At 37.3% G+C, this 12671-nt stretch overlaps 1 protein-coding gene and 1 non-coding gene across 15 annotated transcripts in view; one reads left to right on the forward strand and one right to left on the reverse strand.

Annotated features, from left to right (window-relative positions):
• The window catches only part of C4H2orf76 (chromosome 4 C2orf76 homolog), a 128920-nt gene that overhangs the window by 21361 nt on the left and 94888 nt on the right, over positions 1 to 12671 (forward strand). For all 14 annotated transcript variants that reach the window (XR_011502770.1, XR_006527011.2, XM_070507535.1 and 11 more), the window contains exons 2-3: positions 10575 to 10644; positions 11749 to 11890. Coding sequence is in view for 12 of the 14 variants with exons in the window: in XM_070507535.1 (XP_070363636.1) it covers positions 11761 to 11890 (130 nt within the window). In the remaining 2 variants the exon portion in view is untranslated. The remainder of the gene's footprint in view (positions 1 to 10574; positions 10645 to 11748; positions 11891 to 12671) is intronic.
• LOC123285412 (U6 spliceosomal RNA) lies at positions 6196 to 6302 on the reverse strand. The gene has a single exon (XR_006527158.1). It is a non-coding gene; the product is annotated as a U6 spliceosomal RNA (small nuclear RNA).

The raw sequence follows: 12671 nt of genomic DNA on the forward strand, positions 1-12671 counted from the left end.
TTACAAGAAAAAAGCTGAGAAAGGCACAAAGATGTGGTGACTAAACAACACACTACTGAACAAGCAATGGATCATTGAAGAAATTAAAGAAGAAATCAAAAAATACCTGGAAACAAATGAAAATGATAGCATGCCATACCAACTCATATGGGATACAGCAAAAGCTGTATTCAGAGGAAAATTCATCGCAATACAGGCACATCTTAACAAACAAGAAAAATCCCAAATAAGCAATCTTAAACTACACCTAACTGAACTAGAGAAAAAAGAACAAATGAAGCCCAAAGTCAGCAGAAGGAGAGAAATAATAAAAATCAGAGCAGAAATAAATACTATTGAAACGAAAAAGGCAGTGGAAAGGATCAATGAAACAAAGAGCTTGTTTTTTGAGAAGATAAATAAAATTGACAAACCCCTAGCCAGACTTACAAAGGAAAAAAGGGAGAAAGCTCAAATAAACAAAATCAGAAATGAAAGAGGAGAAATAACAACAGACTCTGCCGAAATACAGCGGATTATAAGAGAATACTACAAAAAACTATATGCCAACAGAATGGATAACCTAGAGGAAATGGATAAATTCTTGGACTCCTACAATCTCCCAAAGCTCACTCAAGAAGAAGCAGACAATTTGAGCAGACCAATCACAAGGAAAGAGATTGAAACAGCAATCAAAAATATCCCAAAGAATAAAACCCCAGGACCAGATGGCTTTCCTGGGGAATTCTCCCAAACTTTCAGAGAGGATTTAATACCCATGCTTTTCAAGCTATTCCAAAAAATTAGGGAAGATGGAACACTTCCTAACACATTCTATGAGGCCAACATCAGGCTGATACCAAAACCAGACAAGGACACCACAAAAAAAGAGAACTACAGGCCAATATCACTGATGAACATAGATGCAAAAATTCTAAACAAAATTTTGGCAACCAGAATTCAGCAATTCATCAAAAGGATCATACATCATGATCATGTGGGATTCATACCAGGGACACAGGGATGGTTCAACATCCGCAAATCAATCAACGTGATACACCACATCAACAAACTGAGGAATAAAAACCACATGATCATCTCAATAGATGCAGAGAAGGCATTTGACAAGATCCAACAGCCATTTATGATAAAAACTCTGAACAAAATGGGCATAGAAGGAAACTACCTCAACATAATAAAGGCCATATATGACAAACCCATAGCCAACATCATACTCAATGGGCAAAAACTGAACCCCATCCCCCTGAAAACAGGAACGAGACAAGGATGCCCTCTATCACCACTCTTATTCAACATAGTACTGGAGGTCCTGGCCAGAGCAATCAGGCAAGAAAAAGGAATAAAAGGAATCCAAATAGGGAGGGAAGAAGTAAACTCTCACTGTTTGCAAACGACGTGATCTTATATAGAGAAAACCCCAAAGAATCCATTGGAAAACTGTTAGAAGTAATCAGCAACTACAGCAAAGTTGCAGGGTATAAAATCAATTTACATAAATCAGTAGCATTTCTATACTCCAATAATGAACTAACAGAAAAAGAACTCAAGAACACAATGCCATTCACAATCGCAACAAAAAGAATAAAATACCTTGGGGTAAATTTAACTAAGGAAGTGAAGGACCTATATAATGAAAATTACAAGGCCTTTCTGAGAGAATTGGATGACGACATAAGGAGATGGAAAGACATTCCATGTACATGGATTGGAAGAATAAACATAGTTATAATGTCCGTTCTACCTAAAGCAATCTACAGATTCAACGCCATCCCAATCGGAATCCCAATGACATTCTTTACAGAATTAGAACAAAGAATCCTAAAATTCTTATGGGGCAACAAAAGACCCCGAAGTGCTGAAGCAATCGTGAGAAAAAAGGACAAAACGGGAGGCATCACAATCCCTGACTTCAAAACATACTACAAAGCTACAGTGATCAAAACAGCATGGTTCTGGTACAAAAACAGGTCCACAGATCAATGGAACAGAATTGAAAGCCCAGAAATAAAACCTCACATCTACAGACAGCTTATTTTTGACAATGGAGCTGAGGGCATACAATGGAGAAAAGAAAGTCTTTTCAACAAATGGTGCTGGGAAAACTGGAAAGCCACATGTAAAAGAATGAAAATTGATCATTCTTTTTCACCATTCACCAAAATAAACTCAAAATGGATCAAAGACCTAAAGGTGAGACCTGAAACCATAAGGCTTCTGGAAGAAAACGTAGGCAGTACACTCTTTGACATCAGTATTAAAAGGATCTTTTCGGACACCATGCCTTCTCAGAGAAGGGAAACAATAGGAAGAATAAGCAAATGGGACTTCATCAGACTAAAGAGCTTCTTCAAGGCAAAGGAAAACAGGATTGAAACAGAAAAACAACCCACTAACTGGGAAAAAATATTTGCAAGTCATATATCTGACAAAGGCTTAATATCCATAATATATAAAGAACTCTCACAACTCAACAACAAAACATCAAACAACCCAATCAAAAAATGGGCTGGAGACATGAACAGACATTTCTCCAAAGAAGATATACTGATGGCCAATAGGCACATGAAAAGATGCTCATCATCGCTGATCATCAGGGAAATGCAAATCAAAACTACACTAAGATATCACCTTACACCCGTTAGAATGACAAAAATATCTAAAACTAATAGTAACAAATGTTGGAGAGGTTGCGGAGAAAAAGGAACCCTCATACACTGCTGGTGGGAATGCAAACTGGTGCAGCCACTATGGAAAACAGTATGGAGCTTCCTCAAAAAATTAAAAATAGAACTACCATACGATCCAGCCATCCCACTACTGGGTATTTATCCAAAGAGCTTGAAGTCAGCAATCCCAAAAGTCCTATGTACCCCAATGTTCACTGCAGCATTATTTACAATAGCCAAGACGTGGAAGCAACCTAAGTGCCCAGCAACAGACGAATGGATAAAGAAGATGTGGTACATATATACAATGGAATACTACTCAGCTGCAAAACAGAACAAAATCATTCCCTTTGCAATAGCGTGGATGGACCTTGAGGGAATTATGTTAAGTGAAATAAGCCAGCCAGAGAAGGATAATCTGTGTATGACTCCACTCATATGAGGAATTTAAAATTATGGACTAAGAACAGTTTAGTGGATACGAGGGGAAAGGTGGGGTGGGGGGTGGGCACAAAGGGTGAAGTGGTGCACCTACAACATGACTGACAAACATTAATGTACAACTGAAATTTCACAAGATTGTAACCTATCATTAACTCAATAAAAAAACAAATAACAAATTAACAAAAACAAGAACATCAAGCAATATTAGAAATATATACAACAGCTAACAGTCTCTTGGATTTCTACCATTCAGGGATAGCCACGGTCAACATTTCAGTAAACGTTCTCTCTGGACACCTCTCTGTGCTTATGGAGATACTGATCACCTGCGATTTTCTAAGTTGTATTTTCATTCACTTATATGTCATAGCCATCTTTCAAAGTTAGTATCCATGTATCCATATCATGCTTTAATGGCTGCAGGGGATTTTTTTTTGAGGAAGATTAGCCCTGTGCTAACATCTGTGCCCATCTGCCTTTACTTTATATGTGGGATGGCTGCCACAGCATGGCTTCATAAGCGGTGCATAGGTCCCTGCCTGGGATCTTAACTGGCGAACCCTGCGCTGCGAAAGCAGAGCGCACGAACTTAACTGCTGTGCCAGTGGGCCGGCCTCTGGCTGCAGGGGGTTTTATTTTATGGTGTGATATAGTTTACTTAATCAGCTCTTCCATGACGGACATTTAGGTGGATTCTAGTTTTTGTGAACTATTAGAAACACTTCAAGAAAAAAAAGTCTTCCTTGAATGTACGTCTTTGTGCACTTATCTTCTCTTAACATGTTTTTATTATGAAAAATTTTAAGCGTGTACAAAAATAGAAGGGTATGATGAGGTCCCGTATACACCCAGTTTCAGCAGGTAACAACATTCTACCGTTGTTTTCTTTTTATCTTCATCTTGTAATTGTTTTTCTTCTGCCAGGGTATTTGAATGCAAATGCCAGTCATCATATCATTTCACCTTTGTATACGCTGGTCTTTTAAGATAGGGACTCAAAAACATATTGAAGAAACAGAATTAACATTAAATTCCTAATACCATCTAATATTATGCAAGTCAGGATCCATATAAGGTCTAAATGTTGCATTTGTTGATATATCTCTTTTAAGTCTCCTTTAATTTATAATCTTCCCCTCTTCTTTATTTTTCATGGTATTTATTTGTTGAAGAAATCAAGTCATTTATTCAATAGATTCTTCCACACTCTGAACTTGGCTGATGGCCTCCTTGTGGTGCCATTTAACCTGTTGCTCCACGCGCTGACATAGCCCATGAACTGGGGGTTAGATCTGGAGGCTTGATTCATTCGTTGAGGTTGATTGGTAAGTTAAGGTGTTGTCAGCCCCTCATGTATCCCAAAGTTTCTAAAATTTCCCATCAATCTTTTACCTAATGACCCCTTATGATCAGTGCTTACATTCGTTATTTCATTAGGGTTTTCAAAATGACGATTTTTAGCAACTTTTTTTTTTATTAATGTTATGATAGATTACAATCTTGTGAGATTTCAGTTGTACATTTTTGTTAGTCATGTTGTGGGTACACCGCTTCCCCCTTTGTGCCCTCCCCCCACCCCCCCTTTTTCCTGGTAACCACCGATCAGATCTCCTTATCAATATACTAACTTCCACCTATGAGTGGAGTCATATAGAGTTCGTCTTTCTCTGACTGGCTTATTTCGCTTAACATAATACCCTCGAGGTCCATCCACGTTGCTGTGAATGGGCCAATTTTGTCTTTTTTTATGGCTGAGTAGTATTCCATTGTGTATATATACCACATCTTCTTTATCCAATCATCAGTTTCTGGGCATGTAGGCTGGTTCCACGTCTTGGCTATTGTAGATAATGCTGCGATGAACATAGGGGTGCGAGGGACTCTTGGGATTTCTGATTTCAGGTTCTTAGGATAGATACCCAGTAATGGGATGGCTGGGTCATACGGTATTTCTATTTTTAACTTTTTGAGAAATCTCCATACTGTTTTCCATAGTGGCTGTACCAGTTTGCATTCCCACCAACAGTGTATGAGGGTTCCTTTTTCTCCACAACCTCTCCAACATTTGTCGCTCTTGGTTTTGGATGTTTTTGCCAATCTAACAGGTGTAAGGTGATATCTTAGTGTAGTTTTGATTTGCATTTCCCTGATGATTAGCGATGATGAACATCTTTTCATGTGTCTATTGGCCGTATTCATATCTTCTTTTGAGAAATGTCTGTTCATGTCCTCTGCCCATTTTTTGATCGGGTTGTTTGTTTTTTTGTTGTTAAGCAGTATGAGTTCTTTGTATATTATGGAGATTAACCCTTTGTCGGATAAGTGGCTTGTAAATATTTTTTCCCAATTAGTGAGCTGTTTTTTTGTTTCAATCCTGTTTTCCCTTGCCTTGAAGAAGCTCTTTAGTCTGATGAAGTCCCATTTGTTTATTCTTTCTATTGTTTCCCTCAACTGAGGAGTTATAGTGTCCGAAAAGATTCTTTTGAAACTGATGTCAAAGAGTGTACTGCCTATATTCTCTTCCAGAAGACTTATTGTTTCAGGCCTAATCTTTAGGTGTTTGATCCATTTTGAATTTATTTTGGTGTGTGGTGAAAAAGAATGGTCAATTTTCAATCTTTTGCATGTGGCTGTCCAGTTTTCCCAGCACCATTTGTTGAAGAGACTTTCTTTTCTCCATTGTAGGCCCTCTGCTCCTTTGTCGAAGATTAGCTGTCCATAGATGTGTGGTTTTATCTCTGGGCTTTCAATTCTGTTCCATTGATCTGTGGACCTGTTTTTGTACCAGTACCATGCTGTTTTGATCACTGTAGCTTTGTAGTATGTTTTGAAATCGGGGATTGTGATTCCGCCGGCTTTGTTTTTCTTGCTCAGGATTGCTTTAGCAATTCGTGGTATTTTGTTGCCCCATATGAATTTTAGGATTGTTTGTTCAATTTCTGTGAAGAATGTTCTTGGGATTCTGATTGGGATAGCATTGAATCTGTAGATTGCTTTAGGTAGTATGGACATTTTAACTATGTTTATTCTTCCAATCCATGTGCATGGAATGTTTTTCCATCTCTTTATGTCGTCGTCAATTTCTAAAAATATGGAACGCTTCACGAATTTGCGTGTCATCCTTGCGCAGGGGCCATGCTAATCTTCTCTGTATCGTTCCAATTTTAGTATATGTGCTGCCGAAGCGAGCACTTTAGTAACTTTTTATTTTGAGATAATTGTAGATTCACGTGCATTTGTAAGAAATAATACAGAGAGATCCTTTGTGCCCTTCACCGAGTTTCTCCCAGTGGTAGTGTCTTGCTCGAGTATAGTCCAGTATCACAACCAATTGATAGAAGGAATTGATGTTGATACAGTCCATGGACTGTGTTCAGATTGCACTAGTTTTACATGCACTTGTGAGTGTTTGCATGCATGCACACATGTATTTAGTTCTGTGCACTTTCATCACGTGTTGATAAATGTGCATTAACACCACAGTCAAGAATCAGAACATTTCCATCACAAGGATCTCTCATGCGACCCTTTTATGGCCACAGCCACCCCCTTCCCCACCTCCTCTCTAACCCCAGCCACACTAATCTGTTCTCCATTTTGATAATTTTGTCATTACAAGATTAACATATAAATGGAATTCCACAGTATTAACCTTTTGAGATTGGCTTTTAAATTCAGCTTAATTCCCTTGAGATCCATCAAAGTTGTTATGTCTATTAATAGTTTATTCCTTTTTATTACTGAGTACTATTTCATGATATGGATATACCACAGTTTGTTTAACCATTCATGTATTGAAGGACATTTGGGTTTCCAGTTTTTGGGTATTACACATGCGTATGCTATGAGCAGTCATATATTGGTTTTGTGTGAATGTAAGTTTTTAGTTCTCTGGCTTAAATGTCCAAGAATGCAACTGCTAGGTCATATGATAAGTACATTTTTAGTTTTGTAAGAAACTGCCATATTATTTTCTAGTGTGACCATACCATTTTGCATTCCCACCAGCAATGAATAAGAAATCTGAGTTCTCCACACCCTCACCAACATTTGGTGTTGTCACTGTTTTATTTTAGCCATTCTGATAGGTATGTAAATCACGATTTTTAAATTCTATCAATTCTTTCAGTGCTTTTTAGCTGTAATTTTTCCATAAAGAAGAACTTTTCTTCATCAGCTATTTGGTAATCTTGAAATATAGTTTGTATAAGAAAATCATAAAATATTTGATTATGGGTTTCTCATTTCAATGCCCCCTCCCCACCACCTTGGTAAGCCAATTTTCAGAAAAACAAGTAAGTGCCCTGTTACCTTCCAGAGTGACTAATTGGCTTTTTCAGAGTATCATTATGAACTCACGGATTTTTAAAATATTTGATGCAATTATCTTCTCAGGGTAAATGATTGGAAGAGAAATTACCATGTCAATGGGTAGGCAAATTTAGAATTTTGATACAGATTACCTCACTCCCCTCTGGAAAGACTGTACCATTTTATGTTCTTAGCAGTAGTGTATAAAAATATTTATTTCTCCACATCCTTGCCAACACTGGTTTCGCCCAATTTTTAATTTTTACCAGTCTGATGGCAAAGTTGATATCTTACTGTTTCTGTTAGCAGTTCTTTATAAAGTTGGTCATCTTTTCACATTATTGACTTTGACTTTTTAAAAATTCACCAATTGCCTGTAAATTACGTCTACCCACATTTCTATTAGGCTATTTGTCTTCTTTTACATTTTCACGTTATTTATACCTATCAACATTTTCCTTGATGGTTGCTGATTTTTATTTGCTTAGAAAGGTCTTTCCTACATTGAGATTATAAAAATACACACCCTTTTTTGCAGTGCCTCTCTATGATTTTCCAGTTAAATTTAAATGTTTGGTCCATATGGTTTATTTTTATATAAGGATGAGGTAACAATCTAGCATTACATTTTGCCAAATGTCTGACCAGTTTTCCCAATGCCATTTATTAAATAAACTGTCTTTTCCCCACTAATGTGAAATGCCACTTTTATCTTATACTAAATTCTCTAATCTTGAGTCTATTTCTGAGTTTCCTGTTGTGTTCTGCTGATTTGTCAGTTTATTCCTGCTTCAGTATCACAGCTTAAATTAACTAGTTTGATTGTCCTTTAAATTTTGTTACTGGATTTTGTAAATATATGAAAATCACTCAAGCTGATTCATGTATTTCTACTATACGTCTGACTGTTGCTTTGTAATGTATTTTAATAGGTGGTGCTCTTTTTTCTTTTTTTATGACTTTGCTGACTAAGCTCACAAATGTATTCTTCCAAATGGATTTTAGAAATATTTGTGACAACTGTCCCAAACCATTCTCTTATATTTTGATTGGGATTTTATTCAATTTGTAGATTAATTTAAGGAGAATTGATTTCTTTACAACTTTGAGCCTTTGTAGTTAAGTACATGGTCATTTCATTTATTCAAATCTTTTTTCAGGTCCTTGAATATTTTTTATTAATTTATCCCGAAGTTTTTGTTTTTGGCTTCTCTGTCCCTTCATTTGAAGAATGCCTTTTAAACTTGATCAGATTTGCTTTTGTTGTCTGTGTCTGAGGAAGATTGGCCCTGAGCTACCATCCGTCTCAGTCTGCCTCTGTTTTGTATGTGGGATGCCACCGCAGCGTGGCTTGATGAGCAGTGTGTAGGTCTGCTCCTGGGATCCGAACCTGAGAACTCCGGGCCTGCCAAAGCGGAGTGTGCGAACCTAACCACTATGCCACCAGGCCAGCCCCCAGATTCACCTTTTTTAAGTAGGTCAAACCTTCTGGGAAAATGTCACATTTATAATCTATAGTATTGGCTTTCTAAGCTGTCTCTTTAGGGTGTTCGTCTACCTAGACTAACCAGCTGTCTTTCCCACAGCCCTTAAGGCAAATTAGATAATGATTTCATTCCCATAGTAGCTATTATTGTTTAGTTATTGAGTATAAATTATAACAAATTTCTGATGAAGATGACAATACCTTGTTGACCAAAATTAGATATTAATGCAAATTTGGAATTTTAAATTGAAAACTTCGACTATTTAAGTACAACATTTGGGCAGCATTTTGTTAAGTGAAAAAAACAAACCTGCAATTGTAAAACAGTTTCATGATGCATGCATATCCCAGCCTGCTTGGCCTCCTTGGTTAGGTCATTTATATGATTCATTTCATGCACTTGGGATTCTGGTATCTTAATTTGCTACCTACGTGAGCTGTCTTTATACCCAGACCTGTTTTATCGCAAGCAGACCATTGATAAAAGGAGTCACTGTTTATTGAGGTTTACTGTGTGAGATCCAACGATACGTTGCGGCTAAGAGGTAGAATTGATGTTTCATCTGATGTTGCTGTTGACAGATACTGATCTGTCTAGCTCTGAACTTTGGGGCCTTGGGCTGCCTGAGGGGGCTTTCCCAGCATGTGGGTGTGTGTGGGTGTGTGTGGAGGACTCCTTTGCGGTTTTGGGGGTTAGGTGAGAGGAGAAAGAAGTGGTTATAATTTTAACAAACCTGTTAACACTGCTTCTGAAATACACAAGTCTTATAATATTCCTTTCTCAAGAGGTGTTCTTTATTAAGTACCTCAGGATATTTTAAATTGTAATTTTGTAGATGTCTGGTGAACTGCTGCTACTTAGTAGATTCTGGGATCAGGATTTTTGGGGCAATGTAAACCAAATTTAATAAGAAATAGTATAATAGCTAATATTAGAATTATCAAAAGATTTGTTAATTTAAGTTCCTTAACCACTAAACAAGATTATAATGCGAATTCTTACCTTATTTTAGAGGGAAAACATTATTTTCAGTTTTTAAGAACCACTCATTTAATTATAAGCAGTAAGCTAATTATAATTACAAATTATTTTATGCATTAAAACAGCTTGAACCTTTGCTTTTCATACGTAATGTGCTATATATTCTCTTAAACTTAGTAAAATATTGGTGTAAGCATTCTGTGGTTCAGAGAGACATCCTAGGCCAAATTGGTGTGGCTTGTTTTGTATATGATAAAATATTCCAGATGTACTAAAAGGCATAAAGAATAATATACCATCCATATACCTAACGTTCTGCTTAAGACATAAAATGTTCCCAATATAATTGAAGCGCCTGTGGACTTCTTCCTAATTACGTAATCCTTCCTTTGCCTCCGAGATAACAATGAAATCTCTTTTTAAAAATAGTAAAAGCTACCCTTTTGAACTTTGTATAATTGATAGTGTGCTCTGATCCTTTGGCAGCTTGCTTTTGTTCCTTCACTGTAATGTTTCTGCGATTCTTCCACGTTGGTGGGCATAGTTCGAGTCCATTCATTCTGGCTGCTTGTACTAGTCATTGTATGAGTATGCCATCACTTACTTATCCGTTCTCCTGTTGATGGACATTTAGTTCTTTCCAGTTTTTACAATTAAAAATGTTACTATTAATGTTCTTTTGCAGTTCTCCCTGTGCACATATGTGAGAAATTCCCCAGGGTACCTACCTATGATTGAAGTTGCTGGATCAACAGGTATGTGGATCTTTACCAAATATTTGCAGATTGTCTCCAAAAGTAGTACCTGTTTGGATGCCCACCTTCACTGATTAAATTCTTGTTGTTCTATACTTGCCAACACTAGATATTGTCAGACTTTTAATTTGTCAGTTTGGTGAGTGATCTGTCTCGTTGTTATTTTGAATTTCTCTGATTACTAGTAAAGTTGGACATCTTATGTTTACTAGTATTACAGGAATTTTTTCCTAGTACTTATTGTATATTATGGCCGAAAGTTGTATGCAAAGTTGAAAGTAGCATAAAGTAGTTACTACCAGATAGAAATGTACCATAATTGTATCTTTAAAACAGTGGCAACTTTGTAGATTTTTTTGGAGGAAATAATTTGGGGTGATTTTCTGGAGGTGACAGAGCTTTGGCTTTGGAATTAAATTGATGCTTAAATCCTGGCTCCATTATTTGTCAGCTTGACAACCTTGGGCAATTTGTACAATCTCTCCGAGTTTGTTTCATCATCCTTAAAATGAATATACTACCTCATGATTTGCTGATAGAATTAATGGAGGTAAATATTAACCCCTGGCACATAGGACTAGTACATAGTTTTAGGATGAAATAAACATGCTCGAAGTAAACAATGGGATGAAAGATGGATAATACCATGGCATATAGTTAAATCAATCCTGAAATTTCACAGCATTTGTGAGATTACACTTCGACCCGTTGGATAGTTGACTCTAATATAAACATAATTCATCTAGGGCCAGGTGAGGAGACCACTGGCCTGGCAGATCCAGAGCGGTCAGGTATATGCCATGAGTCTGTGTTTGGCAGCCCGCCCCCCATGTCACTTGTGTTCCTCTCCTGTGCCCTGTCAATTTTCTGCCAGTCAGAACATCAGTGACTGTGACAAAGCTGTCTGGGATCACAGTGAATAGGTGGAAGTAACGTTGGGAACCTTGTGGATGCCCGGGAATCTGGCCTAGGTTTGCGGACTGTCAGTAACCGTACAGTGTGGGAGAGATGGGCTGCTTGCCAGAGCGCTGATGAGGTAAATGCAGGCTCGTAGATAATTGTGAGTTAATGTCATTTAGACTGTTTTCATGTCCCTTGCCACAGGAGTTTCTTCACATGGCTTCCGAAGTGACCGTTACAGTTCGCCTCATTCGTTCATTCGAGCATCGCAATTTCAGACCTGTAGTGTATCATGGAGTTAATTTGGATCAAACTGTAAAGGAGTTTATAGTATTTCTAAAGCAAGGTATGAGACATCTTAGTCATTTTGTTTTATTAGTATTTTGAAAAAATTGTTGACTATAACATTGACTGTAATCTTTTAAAAATACTTTGAAAGATATCAGTCTAGGTTTTAAGCGGATGCTAGGCTAGTTCCTGTTCTGAGCCTTGGCATCAGCAGAAGTATCTTGCCAAGGCTCATTTCGCAATGTGTGCGCTCTCATCAGGGATTGTTGCCATCATGTTTGGCTTCTCCTTTGTTTTTTTTAGTTAAAAAATTGTAAGGTCTGTGTTTGCTTGTCACGGGCTTATGTATTTGGAGGTTGATTAATGAGGGAGTGTAGTGTAGCTAATTGTGGTACCCAGCGGAGCACAGAGGGGGCCTCGTGAGTCCTGTGGCAGGGAGGTGGCAGGCCTCTGTCTGTACAGCCAGGAAATCATGAGAGCTGTTGGTCATTGCGGTCACAGAAATGACAGCCAGACTAACTGGTGGTAGTTACCATTTTGAGCTTAAAATACGGTAGGCATGAAGTTAGTCTTCATTTTGATAAGTCCTTGATGGGTTTCTAACCTCTGTTTTTTGTTTTTTTTAAAAAAATTGGATAAATTTGACATGTAACATTGTATAAATTTAAGGTTTACATTGTGTTACTTTGATACCTGTATATGCATTTTATTTCATTTATGATATGGTTGCCATTGTAAGGATATTTATATTACATACTCATAGTACAATATTACTATCCATGTTCAATAAACTGTGCATTAAATCTCTATGGCTATTTTAGTCCTGGTTACAAGGTTAT

This window comes from Equus asinus, chromosome 4 (genome assembly GCF_041296235.1).
Source record: "Equus asinus isolate D_3611 breed Donkey chromosome 4, EquAss-T2T_v2, whole genome shotgun sequence".
Lineage (NCBI taxonomy): Eukaryota > Metazoa > Chordata > Mammalia > Perissodactyla > Equidae > Equus > Equus asinus.